This window comes from Macaca thibetana, chromosome 4 (assembly GCF_024542745.1).
Source record: "Macaca thibetana thibetana isolate TM-01 chromosome 4, ASM2454274v1, whole genome shotgun sequence".
Taxonomy (NCBI): Eukaryota; Metazoa; Chordata; class Mammalia; order Primates; family Cercopithecidae; genus Macaca; species Macaca thibetana.
The window spans coordinates 86,859,282-86,882,617 of NC_065581.1; the positions used below are offsets into that span (position 1 = coordinate 86,859,282).

The 23,336-nt window shown below is 40.6% G+C and overlaps 1 protein-coding gene across 11 annotated transcripts in view; it reads left to right on the plus strand.

Moving 5' to 3' along the window:
• The window catches only part of CASP8AP2 (caspase 8 associated protein 2), a 45,664-nt gene extending 22,919 nt beyond the window's left edge, over positions 1–22,745 (plus strand). For 4 of the 11 annotated variants that reach the window (XM_050786180.1, XM_050786179.1, XM_050786178.1 and 1 more), the window contains 8 exons: positions 938–1,038; positions 1,581–1,655; positions 3,177–3,292; positions 8,121–10,366; positions 11,790–14,925; positions 16,948–17,047; positions 19,656–19,708; positions 22,117–22,745. In XM_050786180.1, the coding sequence (XP_050642137.1) occupies positions 938–1,038; positions 1,581–1,655; positions 3,177–3,292; positions 8,121–10,366; positions 11,790–14,925; positions 16,948–17,047; positions 19,656–19,708; positions 22,117–22,120 (5,831 nt within the window). In that variant the 3' untranslated portion in view covers positions 22,121–22,745. Of the gene's footprint in view, positions 1–937; positions 1,039–1,580; positions 1,656–3,176; positions 3,293–7,409; positions 10,367–11,789; positions 14,926–16,947; positions 17,048–17,953; positions 18,569–19,655; positions 19,713–22,116 lie in introns of those variants that run through there. The other 7 variants (XM_050786174.1, XM_050786172.1, XM_050786173.1 and 4 more) reach the window with 4 other exon arrangements.
• The last annotated feature ends 591 nt before the right edge of the window (positions 22,746–23,336 follow it).

Below are 23,336 nucleotides of genomic sequence, written 5' to 3' on the forward strand. Positions count from 1 at the left end.
AGTTACTATAAGTATTTTTAAATGTATCGGTAAGAGTGATATGCTGAGAATCTAATGACCTATTCAAATTAGAAAACTTTTCCATAATCAGATTTCTTAAAGTTTTGAACAGTTATGATCTTCATACCTAATTTGGTTGACAACAACCATTTATGTAAATTGGTAGTCCATCTGTAAAATCAGTATAAATTTGGAATGTAGGAGAAGTGAAATGTAGGATGAAATATAGGAGATGGAGAAATGTATAATCTTTGAAGTAGACAAAATATCAAAAAGTGTAACAAGGCTGGGCACTGTGGCTCGCGCCTGTAATCCCAGCACTTTGCAAGGCTGAGGCAGGCGGATCACCTGAGGTCAGGAGTTCGAGACCAGCCTGGCCAACATGGCAAAACCTCGTTTCTACTAAAAATACAAAAAAAAAATTAGCTGGGTGTGGTGGCATGTGCCTATAGTCCCAACTACTCAGGGAGGCTGAGGCAGAAGAATCACTTGAACCCAGGAGGCGGAGGTTGCATTGAGCCAAGATTGCGTGACTGCACTCCAACCTGGACGACAGAGGGAGACTCCATCTCAAAAAAAAAAGAAGATGTAACAAATATTTTCACTTTGAGAGGCCAAGGCAGGTAGATTTCTTGAGGTCAAGAGTTCGAGACCAGCCTGGCCAACATGGTGAAACACCGTCTCACCATCTCTACTAAAAATACAAAAATTAGTGGGGCGTGGGGGTGTGCACCTGTAATCCCAGCTACTTGGGAGGCTGAGGCGTGAAAATGGCTTGAACCTTGGAGGGTGATGCTACAGTGAGCCAAGATTTGCACCACTGCCACTGCACTCTAGCGTGGGTGACAGAGTGAGACTCAAAAAACAAAACAAAAAAGTATAACAAGTAATTTAATGGAAGGTTTTTTTTTTTGTTTGTTTGTTTGTTTGTTTTTAGACAGTGCTTCCAAATCCTGTGTACCATCAAGAAATTGTTTGGACTTATATGAAGAGATCCTGACTGAAGAAGGAACTGCAAAGGAGGCAACATATAATGATGTATGGGTTGCTACAATTATTAAGGACAGTTATTTACTATTTTGTAGCTTCTGAAGAACAGTCAACTGCTTAGTTTTGAACAAATATTTTGTTTAGGAACTTAGCTCTTAGATTAATAAATATTTAAGTCAGTTTTTGTCTTCAGACCTGCTTTTTAAAGGAATGTTTTCTGAATACTTGTCTAAATTTAGTTACAATTTTGCTTCCCAATTTAAGCATCTGAGTATGAAACCTCAACAGGCAAACAGTGTTATAACATTTTTTCTTTTCATAATATGTACAAAGTTAAATTATATGTTGCATAAAATGTCCTGAGACTTGTATTTCTTTCTACTATGTTTGAATTTTAAAGTTTGGATGTTGAATGTGAAACTAAACAAAATAGATTATTTGTAGGCTTAACTTTAAAACTAGTAATCTTTCTGGTAGAAGTAGACCTCATCTGCCTTCTTAGTGAATTGATTTGCAAATTTTAAAATATTTTGAAATGCCAATTCAACTAAGAAAATAATTTTGAATCATGATCCTTTTATATTTTATAGTTGCAAGTAGAATATGGAAAATGTCAACTGCAAATGAAAGAGCTGATGAAAAAGTTTAAAGAAATACAGACACAGGTAGGGTATAAATGAAAACATAAAAAACAAATTACCAGGCACAGTGACTCACACCAGTAATTTCAGCACTTTGAGAGGCAGAGGTGGGAGGTTTGCTTGAGGCCAGGAGTTTGAGCCCAGCCTTGGCAAGGTAGCGAAACCTCATCTCTACAAAAAAATAAAACAATTAGCTGTGTATGGCCCCCCTAGCTACTTAGGAGGCTGAGGAGGGAGGACCCTTGAACTCAGGAGTTTGAAGTTACAGTGAGCTGTGATTGTGCCACTGCACTCCAGCCTGGGTGACAGAGGAAGACACTAGCACTTAAAAAAAAAAAAAAAAAAAGTTATTATAAATAGAAATTAAAATGTTAAAGTGTTGACAGTTTATAAAAAAGCTTTCTTTTAGTATTAAATGAAATAGCAAATGTGGCAAGAATGCATTATTTCCTGAGTTGATGAAATTGAATGAAATAGCAAATATGGCAAATATGCATTATTTCCCGAGTTGATGAAACTGATAAAACGGCTTGATTTGTTAAATGACATTGGTATAAAGGGTCTGTTAGACTTAGGTCAATTAATAGTTAATTAATAGAAAATTTGTGGAGATGATGACAACTGGTTTAAAACAATGGTTTTGAGGAACAAAGATATGGGTCTAAAATGGCTCTTGGGGGACACTGATGATGCCGTCACAGCTTTTGCCAGAATGACCCATTTTGTGACTGCACTGCAAAAATTAGGAATGTCATGTCCTGTTCTAGTTATCACTTTTTGGTAAAATTGTTTCTCTTCCTTCTCTTTCCCCTGAAAGAACCAGTGAACTATCAATTCTTTCTTAGTTTATCTTAGGGACTAATACATCTTTTTTTTTTTTTTTTGACGGAGCCTTGCTCTGTTGCCACGCTGGAGTGCAGTGGCACAATCTTGGCTCACTGCCGTCTCCAGCTCACTGCAACCTCCACCTCCCACGCTCAAGCGGTTCCCCTGCCTCAGCCTCCCAAGTAGCTGGGATTACAGGCACCCGCCATGACACCTGGCTAATGTTTGTATTTTTAGTAGAGACAGGGTTTCAGCATGTTGGCCAGGCTGGTCTTGAACTCCTGACCTTAGGTGATCCACCCGCCTCGGCCTCCCAAAGTCCTGGGATCACAGGCATGAGTCACCGCACCCAGACCGGACTAATACATCTTTGCAAGTTTAACCAAAGCTGTTGAATATAACCTAATTCTTATCATTTTTATTTTCAATTTTCAAGATCATGGCCAGGCAGAACTTACTTTTTCTGCTGTTCATTGGTTTTTCATTTCAATCTCTGTTTTAAGTAGTTTCACTTTAAGTGGGACTATTTCTGGTGCCAGTTATCTTCTCATAGTCTCAGCTTCCCCACCTGTATAAGGGAGATAATAGTACTCCTCATATGGCTTATAAATGTGTGATGCCTGCATGTAGTTAACATTCGATAATTATCAACTAATATATGTAGTAGTATTAGTAACCCTGTAGGTATGTACTTTATTAATACATTTTGTGGTGTTTTAGAATTTCAGCTTAATAAACGAAAACCAGTCTCTTAAGAAGAATATTTCAGCACTTATCAAAACTGCCAGGGTGGAAATAAACCGCAAGGATGAAGAAATAAGTAATCTTCACCAAAGGTATTACTGAGCGGTGTAGTTGTTATAAATTACATGGGTATTGATATGTGGAATATTTTTAACTTTGAGAGGAAAGATGAAAATAATGTTTTTTGTTTTCTGTTTGTTTTTTTTTTTTCCAGAGACAGGGTCTCATTTTGTCACCCAGGCTGGAATGCAGTGGTGTAATTATAAGTCAGTGCAACCTCCACCTCCTGGGCTCAAGGGATCCTCCTTCCTCAGCCTTCCAAGTAGCTGAGACAACAGGTGTACAACACCATGTCTGCCTGATTTTTTTATTTTTTTATTTTTGGTGGAGACAGGGTCTCACTATGTAGCCCACACTGGTCTTGAACTCCTGGCTTCAAGTGATCCTACTGCCTCTGCCTCCCAAAGTGTTAGGATTATAAGGGTGAGCCACCATGCCTGGCCCATATGTGATTATTAATAGAAAATTGTGGCCAGGCTCAGTGGCTCGTACCTGTAATCCCAGCACTTTGGGAGGCTGAGGGGGACAGGTCACTCGAGCTCAAGAGTTGTAGACCAGCCTGGCCAACAGGGTGAAACCCTGTCTCTACTAAAAATACAAATATTTGGCTGGGCGCAGTGGCTCATGCCTGTAATCCTAGCATTTTGGGAGGCCAAGGCGGGCAGATCATCTGAGGTCAGGAGTTCGAGACCAGCCTGACCAACATGGTGAAACCCCATCTCTATTAAAAGAAAAATACAAAATTCGCTGGACATGGTGGTGCATGCCCAGAATCACAGCTACTCGGGAGGCTGAGGCAGGAGAATCTCTTGAACCCAGGAGGCAGAGGTTGCCGAGATTGTGCCATTGCACTCCAGCCTGGTCAACAAGAGTGAAACTCCATCTCAAAAGAAAAAAAATTTAGCCAGGCGTGGTGGTGGACACCTATAATTCTACCTACTTGGGAGGCTGAGGCAGGAGAATCACTTGAAGCTGGGAGCAGAGGTTGCAGTGAGCTGAGGTCATACGACTGCATTCCATCCTTGGTGACAGCCTGACTCCATCTCAAGAAAAGGAAGCAAATAAAAATAGAACATTGCTACATATTTCTCTGAATATATTTAGTTTCCTAAAACACTGAGTTCTTTCTCTACTACTATTTGCCCTGATGAGATGATGGTGTATATGTCATGGGTTCTTCTAGGTCCCCACTAAATTACTAAAATATCAAGAGGACATCTGTGCTCATGTACCCTATTAATCAACAGCCTTTATACTATCCCTCAATTGTATATTCTTTCCTCTCTCAAGGGGATTTTCTCCATTAATTTCTCTCTTTTATTGGTTGGAGGCAATATTTTGCTCCGGAGAGAAGTTCATATCTTCATAGCCAAACCTCTGAAAAAGTTGTCTAAACTTGTTTTCATTTTCTTTCTTTCTACTAACTCCCTTTGTTTTTTTTTTTTTTTTGAGATGGAGTCTCACTCTGTCGCCAGGCTGGAGTGCAGTGGCACGATCTTGGCTCACTGCAACCTCCCCGTCCTGGGTTCAAGCAGTTCTCCTGCCTCAGCCTCCTGAGTAGCTAGGACTACAGGCACGCGCCACCATGCCCAGCTAATTTTTATATTTTTAGTAGAGATGGGGTTTTACCATGTTGGCCAGGATGGTCTTGATCTCTTGACCTCATGATCCGCCCGCCTCAGCCTCCCAAAGTGCTGGGATTACAGGCATGAGCCACTGTGCCCAGCCTTTTTTTTTTTTTTTTTTTTTTTTTTTTTTTTCCGAGACAGAGCCTCACTCTATTGCCCAGGCTGGAGTGCGATGGTGCAGTCTCGGCTCACCACAACCTTTGCCTCTCAGGTTCAAGCAGCTCTGCCTCCTGAGTAGCCGGGATTACAGGCACTCGCCACCACACCCGGCTAATTAAAGAAAAATTTTGTTTTATATTTTGAGACAGTCTCGCTTTGTTGCCCAGCTGGAGTGCAGTGGCGTGATCTCAGCTTACTTCAACCTCCACCTCCTGGGTTCAAACATTCTCCTGCCTCAGCCTCCTGAGTAGCTGGGATTACAGGCACCCACCACCACGCTGGCTAATTTTTGTATTTTTAGTAGAGACAGGGTTTCACCACGTTGGTCAGGCTGGTCTCAAACTCCTGACCTCAGGTGACCCACCTGCCTCAGCCTACCAATGTTCTGGGATTACAGGCATGAGCCACTGCACCCAGCCTACACCCAGCTAATATTTTTGTGTTTTTAGTAGACACGGACAGGGTTTCACTATGTTGGTCAGGCTGGTCTTGAACTCCTGACCTCAGGTGATCCACCCATCTTGACCTCCCAAAGTGCTGAGATTTCAGACATGAGCCACCTGTGCCCAGCTTTTTGTTTTTTTTTTGTTTCTTTTTGTTTTTTTAAGGCAGAGTCTTGCTCTGTTGCCCAGTGCAGTGGCGTGATCTCAGCTCATTGCAACCTTTGCCTGCTGGGTTCAAGTGATCCTCCCACCTCAGCCTCCCCAGTAGCTGGGATTACAGGCATGCACCACCTGTAAAAAATTTTAAGAAAAAAAACAAAAAACAATGGTTTTTTGTATTTTTAGTAGACGGGGTTTCACGATTTTGTCCAGGCTGGCCTTGAACTCCTGACCTCAAGTGATCTGCCTGCCTTGGCCCTCCAAAGTGCTGGGATTACAGGCATGAGCCACTGCACCCAGCTTCAAGGGTGTTCCTTTTATGGTTAGTGCTTTTCGTGTTTACATTTCCCCAGTGATCTCAAAGGTATCTACCAAGAGTTGGTCGGTTGAGTCAGTATCTATATTGGTTTCCTGAGTTAGTGTAACAAAACTACCAGAAATGGGTGGCCTAAACAACCAAAATTTGTCTCACAGTTCTGGAGGCTAGAAGTCCAAAATGAAAGTGTCAGCAAAGTTAGTTTCTTTTGAGGGCTCTGAAGGAAGGATCTGATTCAAGCCTCTGCAGTTGTAGATGGTTGTCTACTTCCTGTGTCTCTTAGGACATCACTTTAACTTGATTACTTCTGTAAAGACCCTTTAAATAAGGTCATATTCTGAAGAACAATGGGTTAGAACTTCAAATTATGAATTTGGTCAGGAGAGGGGACACAATCAACTCATAACAGGGTTCATATGAGGTTTACATATTGTTTTAGGTTGTATGTTTTTCTAATCCTCTTATAACAACCGCCCTCTATTTCTGATTTTTTTAAGTTTTGGGTTTTTCTACACATTTAATACTGATTAGAAATAGATATATGAAATTTCAAAGAAATTATAGAAGTTCAGGAAGATGAAGTTATTACCAGAAGCTAAAATGGGCCAGGCACGGTGGCTCACACCTGTAATTCCAGTACTTTGGGAAGCAAAGGCAAGAGAGTTGCTTAAGTCCGGGAGTTTGAGACCAGCCTGCACAGCATAGTGAGATCCCATCTCTACGAAAAATTAAAAATTAGCTGGGCATGGTGGCGTGTGCCTGTAGTCCCAGCTACTTGGGAGGTTGAAGTGAGAGGATTGCTTGAGCCTAGGATATCAAGGCTGCAGTGAGCCATGATCATGCCGCTGCACTCAGCCTGGGTGAAAGAGGGAGACCCTGTCTCCAAAAGAAAAAGCTAAATTGAGCTATCTGCATTTTATTGCTAGGAAACCTACCAGTTTTTTTAAACACTAATATAAAACCTTAAGACTTAGATTTTTGTTTGTTTTAAACAGTAAATATATACCATTCTCCTAGGAAAGAATTACAACTCTTTATTCCTTTTTACTTTTGCATAGTATATAACGCCTTAAGATGGCCATTGGTGCTTTGGCTTGCTATGGGATTGTATGTGAAACAGAAAAACTACGATAGAGAATTATGTAGAGTTTTACCTTGATCATGTCTGTTGTTTAGCAAGATTTTACTTTTCCTTGTGTTTCAGTTGAGCCAGAATGAATAAGGCAAGAAAATAATGTCACTTGTTCTAAAAGAAGTGAACTTGTGGTTAGCTGGGGAGTTATGCACTGTGGTGAAGTAAGTCTGAGAGCCATTGGCAAGTATTGGGATAGATCCTCAGGTCCTCAAAACTTACTTGAGCAAAGCACATGAAAGAGAATTTCATGTTTTAAAAACAGGCCAATTTAGTTGGAAGCTGGTAATTTCTTTTTCTTCTTTTTTTTAGGGACAGGGTCTCACTTCGTTCTGTCACCCAGGCTGGAGTGCAATGGCGCAGTCATGGCTCACTGCAGCCTCAACCTCCTGGTCTTAAGTGATCCTCCCACCTCAACCTTCCAAGTAGCTAGGACCACAGGCATGTACCACTATGCCTGACTAATTAAAACAAAAAATTTTTTTAGAGACAGGATGTCACTCTGTTGCCCAGGTTGATCTTGAACTCCTGGGCTCAAACAAGTGATCCTCCCGCCTTGGCCTCCTAAAATGCTGGTATTACAGGCATGAGCCACCACACCTGGCCAAAGCTGGTAATTTCTTTCTCAACCAGGAGGTTGAGGCTGAGACAGAGTCTTGCTCTGTCACCCAGGCTGGAGTACAGTGGCACAGTCTCAGCTCACTGCAACCTCCGCCTCCCAGGTTCAAGCAATTCTCCTGCCTCAGCCTCCCAAGTAGCTGGGATTACAGGTGCCTGCCACCACACCTGCCTAATTTTTTTGTATTTTTGGTAGAGACGGGGTTTCACCATGTTGGCCAGGCTGATCTCGAACTCCTGACCTCAAGTGATCCACCTGCCTTGGCCTCCCAAAGTGCTGGGATTACAGGCATGAGTCACCATGCCTGGCCAAAGCTGGTAATTTCTTAATCACTCATGTGAATAAAGTTTGAAATATTGCAAATATAATTTAACTTTGTTTTTTTTGTTTTTATTTCTCAATAGATTGTCTGAGTTTCCACATTTTCGAAATAATCATAAAACCGCAAGGACATTTGATACAGTTAAAACAAAAGATCTTAAATCTAGATCTCCACATTTGGATGATTGTTCAAAGACTGATCACAGAGCTAAAAGTGATGTTTCTAAAGATGTACATCATAGCACTTCACTGCCAAATCTGGAAAAGGAAGGAAAATCACATTCTGATAAAAGGAGTACTTCACATTTACCTATATCTGTCGAGAAACACTGCACTAATGGTGTTTGGTCGCGTTCTCATTATCAGGTTGGTGAGGGTAGCTCAAATGAGGATAGTAGAAGAGGAAGAAAAGATATTAGACATAGCCAGTTCAACAGAGGAACTGAAAGAGTACGAAAAGACTTAAGTCCTGGCTGTGGTGATGGTGAACCAAGGATACTGGAAGCTAGTCAAAGGCTACAAGGACATCCTGAGAAATATGGTAAAGGTGAACCAAAGACTGAAAGCAAAAGTTCAAAGTTTAAAAGTAATTCAGATTCTGACTATAAAGGTGAACGCATTAACTCTTCTTGGGAGAAAGAGACCCCTGGAGAAAGGTCACACAGTCGAGTAGACTCTCAAAGTGACAAAAAACTAGAAAGACAAAGTGAAAGACCACAAAATATAAATAGGAAAGAAGTTAAATCACAAGACAAAGAAGAAAGAAAAGTTGATCAAAAACCTAAGTCAGTAGTAAAGGACCAAGATCACTGGAGAAGATCTGAACGAGCATCACTTCCTCATTCCAAAAACGAAATAACATTTTCTCATAATTCAAGTAAATACCATGTAGAAGAGAGAAGAGGATGGGAAGATTGTAAAAGAGACAGGAGTGTAAACAGTCATAGTTTTCAAGATGGAAGATGTCCATCTTTTCTTTCAAACAGTAGAACTCACAAAAACATTGACTCTAAGGAAGTTGATGCTATGCAACAGTGGGAAAACACACCTTTAAAAGCAGAAAGACATAGAACCGAGGATAAGAGGAAAAGAGAACGAGAAAGCAAAGAAGATAATAAGCATATTAGAAATGAAAAAAGAGTACCTACAGAACATTTTCAGAAGGTTAATAAGGAAACTAAGAAAACCACTTCTGATTTAAAGAAACAGAATGAACCAAAGACTGATAAGGGAGAAGTCCCTGATAATGGAGTTTCTGAAGGAGCACATAATAAAGAGCTTGCAATGAAAGCTGAGAATGGTCCAAATGAAACAAAAAACAAAGACCTAAAATTGAGTTTTATGGAAAAATTGAACTTAACTCTTTCTCCTGCTAAAAAGCAACCTGTTTCTCAGGATAATCAGAATAAAACAACTGATGTTCCCAAGTCCAGTGGTGTATGTGATTCAGAGTCTTCAGTGCAAGCTAAAACAGTGGCATATGTTCCCTCCGTCAGTGAACATATCTTGGGGGAAGCCTCTGTCAGTGAACATACCATGGGGGAAACGAAGTCATCATTATTGGAACCAAAGGTTGCTCTTTTAGCAATGACTGAACCCAGGATTGGTATCTCAGAAACCAAAATGGAAGAAGAAAATAGTTTGTTAGTTAGATCTGTTGACAATACTATGCATTGTGAAGTGCCCATTTGTGGTACAGAGACTTCCTTCCCATCTCCTATGGAAATACAACAGACAGAATCCTTGTTTCCATCAACAGGAATGAAACAAACCATTAATAATGGAAGGGCAGCAGCTCCTGTGGTAATGGATGTATTACAAACAGATGTGTCTCAAAACTTTGGATTGGAATTGGATACCAAAAGAAATGATAATTCAGATTCTTGTGGTATTTCTGAAGGTATGGAAATGAAGGTAGCACTTTCAACAACAGTGGGTGAAACCACTGAAAGCATTTTGCAGCCTTCAATTGAGGAAGCTGATATTTTGCCAATAATGCTTTCAGAAGATAATAACCCAAAATTTGAGCCTTCTGTTGTAGTTACACCACTTGTTGAGAGTAAGTCATGTCATTTGGAGCCTTGCTTACCTAAAGATACTCTAGATTCTTCACTTCAGCAGACTGAGTTAATGGACCACAGAATGGCAACTGGTGAAACAAACTCAGTATATCATGATGATGATAACTCGGTTTTGAGCATTGACCTTAATCACCTGAGACCTATTCCAGAAGCTATCAGCCCTCTGAATAGTCCAGTGAGACCTGTAGCAAAAGTTCTTAGAAATGAAAGCCCACCTCAAGTTCCAGTATATAATAACAGTCATAAAGGTAATAGTTTATATTCTATAACTTTGCTTTTTTTGAGAATGTAAAATACATAAGATAAATTGGTGATATTCTTTTTTGATAACATAAAAAGTAGGCCGGGCACAGTGGCTCATGCCTGTAATCCCAGCACTTTGGGAGGCTGAGGCAGGCGGATCACGAGGTCAGGAGATCAAGACTATCCCGGCTTACACAGTGAAACCCCGTCTCTACTAAAAATACAAAAAAATTAGCCGGGCCTGGTGGCAAGTGCCTGTAATCCCAGCTACTGAGGAGGCTGAGGAAGGAGAATGGCGTGAACCCAGGAGGTGGAGCTTGCAGTGAGCAGAGATTGTGCCACTGTACTCCAGCCTGGGTGACAGAGCAAGACTCTGTATCAAAAAAAAAAAGCAGCGTATTACTCAGCCCCTGTTATCTAGACGTGCACATGGAAGGTTTTTTGTGTGCGTGTTTTTTTTTTTAGATGAAGCCTCACTCTGAGGCTGGAGTGCAGTGGTGTGATCTTGGCTCACTGCAACCTCCGCCTCCTGAGTTCAAGCAATTCTCCTGCCTCAGCCTCCCAAGTAGCTAGAACTACAGGCACGTGCCACCACTCCCAGCTAATTTTTGTATTTTTTTTTTAGTAGAGATAGGGTTTGACCATATTGGCCAGGCTGGTCTCGAACTCCTGACCTTGTGATCTGCCCGTCTTGGCCTCCCAAAGTGCTGGGATTACAGGCGTGAGCCCCCACACCCAGCCAGAGTTGTTTTTTTGTTTCTTTTTTTTTTTTTTTTTCTGAGACAGAGTCTCACTGTGTCACCAGGCTGCAGTGCAGTGGCGTGGTCTCGGCTCACTGCAACTTCTGCCTCCCAGCCCAAGTGATTCTCCTGCCTCAGCCTCCCAAGTACCTGGGATTACAAGCACCCACCACCATGCCCGGCCCTGAGCACTTTTTAAGACCAATAAAAACCAGAGATACAGGCCAGGCGTGGTGGCTCACACATGTAATCCTAGCAGTTTGGGAGGCTGAGGCAGGTGGATCATGAGGTCAGGAGTTCGAGACCAGCCTGGCCAACATGGTGAAACCCTGTCTCTACTGAAAATACAAAAATTAGCTGGGCATGGGGGCCGGCGCCTGTCGTCCCAGCTACTAGGGAGGCTGAGGCAGGAGAATTGGCTTGAACCCAGGAGGTAGAGGTTACAGTGAGCCAAGATTGCACCACTGCACTCCAGCCTGGGTAACACAGCAAGACTTCTCAAAACAAAATCAATGATGCAAGTATTAGGCATTAACATTCTGCTTCAAAAAGAACTAGTAAAATAGTGAATTGCCTCAGTATTTAATTTTTTGTTACATGTAATATTTAATATGGACATGTCAATGACTAAACTTTAATATATTTTTATCTTCTATAAATGTATTTAATATATTTTTCTCTTCTACAGATGTGTTTTTACGAAATTCAGCTCATTCTACCTCTAAGAGTCAGTCTGATCTCAATAAGGAAAATCAAAAGCCAATTTACAAATCTGACAAATGTACAGAAGCAGACATATGTAAGAATTCACCATTAGATGAATTAGAAGAAGGGGAAATTAGAAGTGATAGTGAAACATCTAAACCACAAGAATGTTTTGAAAAAAATTCCAAGCCTAGAGCGTCGGCTGATGTGCGGAAGTCAAAGACTATCCCACGACATGGGAAAAGTACTGTGGGTCTGGATAAAGACAGTAGGAAAACACATGTAAGAATCCATCAGACCAATAACAAATGGAATAAAAGACCTGATAAATCTAGCAGATCTTCAAAAACGGAGAAGAAAGATAAAGTGATGAGCACTTCCAGCTTGGAAAAAATAGTTCCAATTATTGCTGTACCCTCTTCTGAACAAGAGATCATGCACATGTTACGAATGATAAGAAAACATGTAAGGAAAAATTATATGAAATTCAAGGCAAAATTTTCATTAATACAATTTCATAGAATTATTGAGTCAGCAATTTTGAGTTTTACGTCTCTAATTAAACATCTGAACTTACACAAAATCTGTAAGTCAGTGACTACCTTACAGAAGAATCTCTGTGATGTTATAGAGTCTAAACTTAAGCAAGTTAAAAAGAATGGCATAGTTGATCGTTTATTTGAACAGCAGCTACCAGATATGAAAAAAAAATTGTGGAAATTTGTAGATGACCAACTTGATTATTTGTTTGCAAAGCTTAAGAAAATCTTAGTTCAGTTTTGTGATTCCAAAAACTTTGGAAGAGATAGTGATGAAGGCAAACCTGAAAAAACAAGTAAACAGAATGCACAGTATTCAGATTGTCAGAAAGGGAGTGGGTACAACTCCAACAAAGAATTGCTGAAAGAAAAATTATCAAAATCAGAAGACTGTGTTCATTATAAGTCTTTAGTGGGATGTAAAAAGTCTGAGGAAAAATATCAAGACCAAAATAACTCCAGTATTAACACTGTAAAGCATGACAGTAAAAAAAATTTTAACAACTGCTTTGATAATACAAAGAACTCTCAATCCGAAGAGCGCTCCTTGGAACTACACTGTTCAAGCACCCCAAAGTCAGAAAAAAATGAAGGAAGCAGTATAGAGGATGCACAGACATCCCAGCATGCAACTTTGAAGCCAGAACGAAGTTTTGAGATTCTTACTGAACAGCAAGCATCTAGCCTTACTTTTAATTTAGTGAGTGATGCACAAATGGGTGAAATATTTAAAAGTTTGTTGCAAGGTTCTGATCTTTTAGATAGTAGTGTTAACTGTACTGAAAAAAGTGAGTGGGAGTTAAAGACTCCGGAGAAGCAGTTGCTAGAGACTCTTAAGTGCGAGTCTATACCAGCTTGTACAACAGAAGAGCTAGTTTCAGGGGTGGCTTCTCCATGTCCTAAAATGATTAGTGATGATAATTGGTCATTATTATCATCTGAGAAAGGTCCGTCTCTGTCTTCAGGGCTTTCATTGCCAGTTCATCCTGATGTGTTGGATGAAAGTTGTATGTTTGAAGTGTCTACTAACCTACCTTTAAGTAAAGATAATGTGTGTAGTGTAGAAAAGAGCAAGCCCTGCGTTTCTTCCATACTTTTTGAAGATCTAGCAGTCTCTTTAACAGTACCATCACCTCTGAAGTCAGATGGTCATCTCAGTTTTTTAAAGCCTGATGTTTCGTCTAGTTCAACTCCTGAAGAAGTCATTAGTGCTCATTTTAGTGAAGATGCATTACTTGAGGAAGAGGATGCATCTGAGCAAGATATTCATTTAGCTCTGGAGTCTGATAATTCAAGCAGTAAATCAAGTTGTTCTTCTTCCTGGACAAGCCGATCTGTTGCTCCAGGCTTTCAGTACCACCCTAATCTACCTATGCATGCCGTCATAATGGAAAAGTCCAATGATCATTTTATTGTGAAAATACGACGTGCAACACCATCTACCTCTTCTGGTCTTAAACAGAGTATGATGCCTGATGAATCATTGACATCTTTGCCCAGACATGGAAAGGAAGCTGATGAAGGAGCAGATAAAGAATATATTTCATGTCAGAACACAGTTTTTAAATCTGTGGAGGAATTGGAAAATTCCAACAAAAATGTTGATAATAGCAAGTCAACTCATGAAGAACAGAGCTCTATGATACAAACACAGGTTCCTGATATATATGAATTTCTTAAAGATGCTTCAGGTAAGATGGGTCATCGTGATGAAGTGTCTGATGAATGTTTCAAATTGCATCAAGTATGGGAAACAAAAGTGCCTGAAAGCATTGAAGAATTGCCTTCAGTGGAAGAAATCTCACACTCTGTCGGGGATCATCTTCCAAACACATACATAGATCTAACGAAAGATCCAGTCACTGAAACCAAAAACTTGGGGGAATTCATAGAAGTAACAGTTTTAAATATTGATCAGTTGGGATGTTCTGGAGGCAATTTAAATCAAAGTGCTCAAATATTAGACAATTCTTTGCAGGCTGATACTGTAGGTGCTTTTATTGATTTGACACAAGATGCTTCAAGTGAGACTAAAAGTGAAGGTAATCATCCTGAATTAGCTGTTGAAGACTTGGGATGTGGGGTGATACAGGTAGATGAAGATAATTATAAGGAAGAAAAGGCACAAATGGCAAACAGGCCTTTGGAGTGCATTGTTGAGGAAACCTATATCGACTTGACCACAGAATCTCCCAGTTCATGTGAAGTAAAAAAGGATGAATTAAAATCAGAGCTAGGATCAAATTGTGTTAACTCGGAGTTGCCTGGGACTTTGCATAATGCTCACAAAAAGAGAAGAAACCTTTCTGATCTAAATCATTCTCATAAAAAACAAAGAAAGGAAACAGACTTAACCAATAAGGAAAAGACCAAGAAACCTACCCAAGATTCTTGTGAGAATACTGAAGCTCACCGAAAGAAAGCCAGTAAGAAGAGGGCCCCTCCTGTGAATAAAGATCCCTCATCATTAAAGGCAACCCCAGGGATTAAGGATTCATCAACAGCACTTGCCACTTCTACGAGCCTTTCTGCAAAGAATGTTATTAAAAAGAAGGGAGAAATTATCATTTTATGGACAAGGTAAGAATCTTGTGAGGCATTTAAATCACCAGGAAATTTTGAGCTCAGAAATCTAATCTGTCTGGCTGGGCATGGTGGCTCATGCCTGTAATCCCAATACTTTGGGACACTAAGGCAGGTGGATCACTTGAGCCCAGGTCCCAAACCCAGGAGTTTGGGACCAGCTTGAGCAACAAGGCAAATTTATGTCTCTATAAAAAATACAAAAATTAGGGCTGGGCGCAGTGGCTCACGCTTGTAATCCCAGCACTTTGGGAGGCTGAGGCGGGCAGATCACGAGGTCAGGAGATCGAGACCATCCTGGCTAACATAGTGAAACCCCGTGTCTACTAAAAATACAAAAATTTAGCCGGGCGTGGTAGCACGCGCCTGTAGTCCCAGCTACTCAGGAGGCTGAGGCAGGAGAACGGCAGGAACCCGGGAGGCGGAGCTTGCAGTGAGCCGAGATAGCACCACTGCATTCTAGCCTGGGCAACAGAGCAAGACTCCGTCTCAAAAAAAAGAAAAAAAAAATACAAAAATTAGCCAGGTGTTGTGGTGCAGGCCTGTGGTCCCAGCTACTTGGGAGGCTGAGGCAGGAGGATCACTTGAGCCTGGGAGCTGGGAGGCGATTGTACTCCAGCCTGGGTGACAGAGCAAAACCCTGTCTCAAAAAAAAAAAAAAAAAACCTAAAGATACCTAATCTGTCATGTCTTCATAACTTTATCCCAAAATAAAGAAAATGATGACTTCAAAAGTGGCCAAATTTAGTTGAAGATACATTCTAGAGTACAGTCCTGCTGTAATGTTATACAGTCTAGAACAGTGGCTCTTAACCAGAGGTGTGCAGTAGCACCATGGATAGAAGTTTTCACTTTGAAAAGCTCTAGTGTGAAGTTAAAAAGAAAGTGAAGTGAAAAAAAGTGAAAAAGTGTGTTTTAACTTCACTTTTTAAATTAAAAACAATTATTTCCTTTGGAAGGAGCTGGTGTAAGCACATCTTAGAGGGAATGACAAGTGATGAAACAGCCAAAAATGGGAGTGTTGGTACAAGTTGGTGCAAAACCACAATTACTTTTGCAGCAACCTAATAATTTGATTTTTCTTCCAAATTAGTAAAGTTTACAGTTTTGTAAACCATTTGTAATTTTGAGGGTTTTTGTTTGTTTTGAGACAAAGAGTTTCACTTTTGTTGCCCAGGCTGGAGTGCAGTGGTACCATCTTGGCTCACTGCAACCTCTGCCTCCTGAGTAGCTGGAATTACAGGGGCATGCCACCACGCCCAGCTAATTTTGTATTTTTAGTAGAGACGGGGTTTCTCCATGTTGGTCAGGCTGGTCTCGAACTCCTGACCTCAGGTGATCCGCCCACCTCCTGAAGTGCTGGATTATAGGCATGAGCCACCATGCCCGTACACTTATGAGTTTTATATGAACTGTTTAAGGAAATCAAGACCCCATTCAGATGTAAAAGTAACCACAGTTATGAATCATTGGACTAGAGGTAGATATACTTGACTAGAATGCTTAATGAGAGAAGCTTAATTTTGTGAAAACTGGTGATCAGTTTTGTTAATTCCACGGTCCTCAAATCCCCATTTCAGGTAACTTTGCAGATGGCAGTATAAAATCTCAGCAATTGTATTAATACACATTTGGTCAGAGTATGTAGTAAAAGCAGAGGTCTGGGAATTAGGAGATGTGGATTCTATTTTAGTTCTGGTTCTTCTGCTTAGTATGTCTGTGACTGTCTTTGGGCCCTAAGTTTTTTAGTGTATACATTAAAGGTAAAATTAAAAAGAAATACTTTAATTTTGTTATTGGGAAAATAAATCAGTACGTTTGTTATAGAATACATATGAACTCATAGAGCAAAATCATCTAAATCTTATTTCTCAGAGATACCCATTGTCCATATTTTGATATATACACTTTTTCCTATGGGTTTAAATTTCCCTGGTTGGTGGACTTGAAGGCAGTGGGATTTTCATTACCTTTCTACTACAGTGTACTAAGACTAAATACCATTTTTTTCCTCCTCAGAAATGATGACCGGGAAATTTTACTGGAGTGTCAGAAAAGAGGGCCATCATTTAAAACATTTGCATATTTAGCCACTAAGTTGGATAAAAATCCAAATCAGGTAACTACCCAATTTTTACATCTCTATTGGTTCACAGATGTTATTACTCTAAATACTTAAAATTTAGGCTGAGTGTGGTGGCTCCCACCTATAATCCCAGCACAGCCAAGGCGAGAGGATCCCTTGAAGCCAGGAGTTCAAGACCATCCAGGCAACATGGTAAGACCTCTGCCTCTACAGAAAAATTTTTAAAAATTAGTGGGTGCTGTCATGTGCACCTGTGGTCTCAGCTACTCGGGAGGCTGAGGAGGGAGGATCGCTTGAGCCCAGGAGTTCAAGGCCAACATAGTGAGACCATGTCTCTACAAAAACCAAAAAAATTAGTAGGGCATGGTAACATGCACCTGTAGTCCCAGCTACTCAGGAGGCTGAGGCAAATGGATCGCTTGAGCCCAGGAGGTTGAGGCTGCAGTGAGCTGTGATCATGCCACTGCACAGCAGCCTGAGACAGAGTGAGACCCTGTTTCAGACAAAGTAAATAAATAAATGTTTAGATTGAAGTTTTTTTTATTTTTTTTTTTTTTTTTTTTTTTTTTTTTTTTTTTGAGACAGAGTCTCGCTCTGTCACCCAGGCTGGAGTGCAGTGGCCGGATCTCAGCTCACTACAAGCTCTGCCTCCCAGGTTTACGCCATTCTCCTGCCTCAGCCTCCCAAAATAGCTGGGACTACAGGCGCCCGCCACCTCGCCCGGCTAGTTTTTTGTATTTTTAGTAGAGACGGGGTTTCACCGTGTTAGCCAGGCTGGTCTTGATCTCCTGACCTCGTGATCCGCCCATCTCGGCCTCCCAAAGTGCTGGGATTACAGGCTTGAGCCACCGTGCCCGGCGAAGTTTTTTTTAAATTAAAGTTAGTTTCACTCAGTTTTTTTTGTTTGTTTTTTTGTTTTTGTTTTTTTTTTTGAGACAGTCTCACTTTGTTGACCCTGCTGGAATCCAATGGCGTGATCTTGACTCACTGCAACCACCACCTCCTGGGTCAAGTGATTCTTGTGCTTCAGCCACCCAAGTAGCTGGGATTACAGGTGTGTGCCACTACACCCAGCTAATTTTTTGTATTTTTAGTAGATTACTGGAGAGACAGAGTTTTGCTGTGTTGGCCAGGCTGGTCTTGAACTCTGGGCCTCTTATGATCTGCTAACCTCAGCCTCCCAAAGTGCTGGGATTACTGGTGTGAAAAAAATGTTTTGAGAGTTGGAGTCTCATTATGCTGCCCAGGCTAGATTTGAACTCTTGAGCTGGCTTAGATTTACTTTTTGAGTGTTAGAATATGTAGATATTTATTAGCCAGCCTCTTTAAAAGTATGACTCAGTGTAGGATTGTTAAAAACTTGGTAACTGTGGAAGAAGTATGACTGGGACAATCCTGATTGTTTTGTAAACTGATGTTTGCTTAAGAAATATTAATGCTTGTAATCCCAGCACTTTGGGAGACCGAGCTGGGAGGATTGCTTGGGCCCAGGTTACAGTAAGCTATGCTCTTCACACTGTACACTCCAGCCTGGGTGACAGAGCTAGACTCTGTCTCTTAAAAAAAAAAAAAAAAAAAAAAAGGCCGGGCGCGGTGGCTCACGCCTGTAATCCCAGCACTTTGGGAGGCCGAGGCGGGCGGATCACAAGGTCAGGAGATCGAGACCACGGTGAAACCCCGTCTCTACTAAAAATACAAAAAATTAGCTGGGCGCGGTTGTGGGCGCCTGTAGTCCCAGCTACTCGGGAGGCTGAGGCAGGAGAATGGCGTGAACCCGGGAGGCGGAGCTTGCAGTGAGCCGAGATCGCGCCACTGCACTCCAGCCTGGGCGACAGAGCGAGACTCCGTCTCAAAAAAAAAAAAGACCGGGCGTGGTGGTTCACACCTATAATCCCAGCACTTTGGGAGGCTGAGGCAGGTGGACCACCTGAGGTCGCGAGTTCAAGACCAGCCTGACCAACACGGAGAAACCCCATCTCTACTAAAAATACAAAAAAGTTAGCTGGGCGTGGTGGCGTATGCCTGTAATCCCAGCTCCTCGGGAGGCTAAGGCAGGAGAATCACTTGAACCTGGGAGGCGGAGGTTGCAGTGAGCCGAGATCGCGCCATTGTCCAACCTGGGCAACAAGAGTGAAACTGCATCTCAAAAAAAAAAAAAGTTCAGTATTGAAAAATTAACTAATCACCTTTAGTATGAAGATTTTTTTCTTTTTTGAAATGGAGTTTCGCTCTTGTTGCCCAGGCTGGAGTGCAATGGCGTGATCTTGGCTCACTGCAACCTCTGCCTCCTGGGTTCAAGCGATTCTTCTGCCTTAGCCTCCCGAGTAGCTGGGATTACAGGCATGCACCACCATGCCTGGCTAATTTTGTATTTTTAGTAGAGACGGGGTTTCTCCATGTTGGTAAGGCTGGTGTCGAACTCCTGACCTCAGATGATCCGCCTGCCTGGGCCTCCCGAAGTGCTGGGATTACAGGCATGAGCCACCACACCCGGCCATGAAGATATTTTTCTAAACATTACTTTACCTCTTTGTTATTGAAGGTGACTTTTTCTGTCTTTAGCTGTCTTATGAAAGTATTCTTCAAAGATGAGAAAAGATTACGAGGTATTTGTAATTAACACTCATTTTTAAATTTTCAGGTCTCAGAAAGATTCCAGCAGCTAATGAAGCTCTTTGAAAAGTCAAAATGCAGGTAGTTAATGGTTACACTACAGGAGACTACTAAAATAAATGTTTGACACTGTAGTTGTGCAGTTAATGGCCTGTTAGTCATTGAAGATGTGAATAGTGGGTGAGAGACATCCAGTTGAGTTCCTGCTTCAGTCACAGGTTGGAGGATGGTTGCTCGAGCAGGCATCTAAGGTGACCTCATCCACAGGGACGTGCTCAGAGTGAAGCCTGCTGCAGTTCAGATCAGCATGGCATCTCTCCTCAACCTTCTGATTGCTGATGAGCCTAAGGTGGGGGGAAATCCATTTGATTAATAATAAAGTTTTTATAGATAAATATAAAATCAAACGTTCTTGAATAGCAGTATGTGGTTCATAAGCAGTGAAGTCTGTGTAGTGATGGTAATTTAATATTTCTCACATTTTTAATTAGTGCTAATTAAAGTACAAAACATAAAGTCTGTCGTCATCTAAATTGATGACATGATTTACCATATTAAATTGTTAATGTTCACAGACATGTTTCCTCAGTTTTTGTTTTTGTACCTGTCGTACAAGTCATTCTTGTACAATACAGGTTTATTAGAGCAATAATATTTAAATTAGCAGCAGAAGGCTGGGCGTGGTGGTACCCTCCTATAGTCCCAGCTACTCGAGAGGCTGAGGCAAGAGGATCGCTTGAGCCTAGAAATCTGAGGCTAGGATACTAGGATTGTGCCTGTGAATAACCAATACACTCCAACCTGGGCAATATAGTGAGACCCAGTCTCTAAAACCTAAGGAAGTAAATAAATTACCAGCAGGTTTTTTCTCTAAGATCTCAGCCAATTGCTTAAATATTTTGGATTTTTATGTAAGCAAAATTTTAAAGATATTTAATGTATCACAATATTTTTAATTGATTTGCTGTCCCAATTATTTGAATGCAAAACATGCAATTTTAAATGAAGTTTGAATTAAATCTGAATAGAAACAATATTTGGACATACAGAGCCAGGCACAGTGGCATGCCTGTAATCCCAGCACTTTGGGAGGCCGAGGTGGGCGGATCACTTGAGGCCAGGAGTTCTATACCAGCCTGGCCAACATGGTAAAACCCCGTCTCTACAAAAAATACAAAAATTAGCTAGGCATGGTGGCACCTTTCTGTAATCCCAGCTACTTGGGAGTCTGAGGCATGAGAATCGCTTAAACCTGGGAGGCGGAGATTGCGGTGAGCCAAGTTGTACCACTACACTCCAGCCTGAAAGACAGAGTGAGACTCTGCCTTCACAGAAAGAAAAGAAAAAAAAAAAAAACAAAAAACTAGATTTGGACATGGAGCACAGTGCTAGTGAGATCTTCAAAATTGTGTAGTAGTTTACTATGATGTTAAATTTCTTTGTTTGTTTGTTTGTTTGTTTTGAGACAGTCTCACTCTGTTGCCCAGGCTGGAGTGCAGTGGCATGGTCGCAGCTCACTGCAACCTCTGCCTCTCGGGTTCAAGTGATTATAATGTTAAATTTCTCTTTGTATAATTCAGAATGTGGCCGGGTGCAGTGGCTCATGCCTGTAATCTGAGCACTTTGGGAGGCTAAGGTGGGTGGATCACCTGAATTCAGGAGTTCGAGACTAGCCCTGCCAACATGATGATACTTCCTCTCTACCAAAATTACAAAAATTAGCTGGGCATGGTGGGAACATGCCTGTAATCCCACCTACTGGGAGCCTGAGGCAGGAGAATCACTTGAACAAAACACGCACACAACAGAATGTAAGCTTAAATAATGGGGAATTTGGAGAAGAAGCTTATTCTAAAGAACGTTTTTTTAAAAAAGCTTATTCTAAAGAACTGGGCAACAGTGGCTTGATTATCTTTTAGATTAACTGTGCTTTTTAAGATTTTTGCTGCCTTTAAGAAATTCAAGTTTCTTTTTTTTTACCTTAATGTTATGATTATCTTGTGAAGAGAATGTAAATTCTTTTAAATAGAGATGGGGTTTTGCTGTGTTGCCCAGGCTGGTCTCGAACTCCTGGACTCAAGCGATCCATCTGCTTTGGCCTCCCAAAGTGCTGGGATTACAGGCATAAGCTACTGCATCTGGCCAAAAATCTTAAACCGTTTAATGAATTTGATATTTGAGATTTTCTTTGCTTGCAGGATAGCACATATTGTGTGTTATTTTATTGGTAGCTTACCTCTTAATTGATTTTTTTCCCCACAAGTACTATAGTCTTATTAAATTTTTATCAATATCAAAGTATAATGATAGTTACCAAACTGATTGCAAAAGCTAGTTTTTTTTTTTAATTTTGAGACCAATTGGAAGATGAGAAAGCTAGTTTATTAAACACCAATATTGTCTAAATGGAGCTCGTTTAAGGTAACATATTATGACATAGTCCTATCAGAAAAATAGAATAATAACTTTAGCATTTTCTTACATTACAGATAAGTTGCTGAATTCCTGGGACTCTTAATTGATATTGCATACTACACAGAAGCTTCAAATTCCTCATGTTTTAAATGAGCACTAGAGGGAGGTTTGTCACCTTTTTGATTACCAGATGATAATCTACATTTGTAATTACTCAGTGACTCTAATTTCACATCAGCATGTTCAGCTTGTTCTAGTCATCACTCTGATTTGCTTATCTGTTTTTGGTCAAAATATTTATTTTTAAACATATTAGAACTTATCAAAATGAAAGCAACAGTGATGTATTGAAATCTTAGTTTTGATATTTTAAAGAAATGACTTTGTAGATTAAAAAAATAGTTTTGTAGCATTTTAAACTTAGTGACTATTTAGTTCAAGTGTTCATCCATTTTTTATTTGCTTTTATAATTGCCTCTCCTTGTTTTGGTATATTGTAAAATAATTTAAATAATGTATTTATAAATATGTATAATGATGTAAAATACTGTGTGTATATATATGTATGTGTGTTTCTGTGTATGCACACACATAAAATGGCTTTACCTAGCCAAGGATTTTTTTTATCTGTATAAAACTTTTTGTATAAAGTTTGCTTTCAATAACAGTTATGTATAATAAAACCATGTAAAGTTTTGTTGTATTTTGATTAGAATGTTTTACTTTTATTGTTTTTAGGTAATAATTTAAAAAATCAGAAAGGTAAAAGTCCCAGGGAACATAGGGAGCAATTTTGAAGTGGTTCCTGGTGGGGGTGTGGCTGGCTGAATGACTCTGAGTAGGTTATTTGAGAAAACTGATTGCTGTTGTCTGCCTTCTCACAGCAAGTACTGGAATGGTGAGCCGTATCTCTGCTGCAGTTGTCCTCACAGATAAAATCAGAGTAGCACAATAGCTTTTTGGGTGAAGATTTGGAGTAAACAGGTGTAAGGATTGATTAGCTTGGGCATTACTTCTTCACCCCTCTGCCTTCAGACTCACAGAAATTCTCAGTTAATAATCTAGGCCCTAGAATCTAGGAAGTGCCTCTTGTCATTGCCATTTTTCTCAGGGTGTTCAAAGGAAGAAGCCCTGTCCTAAAGGATTACACATTGAAATAAATAGCAGTGATATTTTTGTGCTAGGGCTCTCCAGCATGGGGCTTGTCCCTTCCCTCTCCTTGAACCTTTAATACCGACTAGAGGGTTGGCCATCAGTCCTTCTCCAGTGCATACTCTCACACAGAAGATCTCAT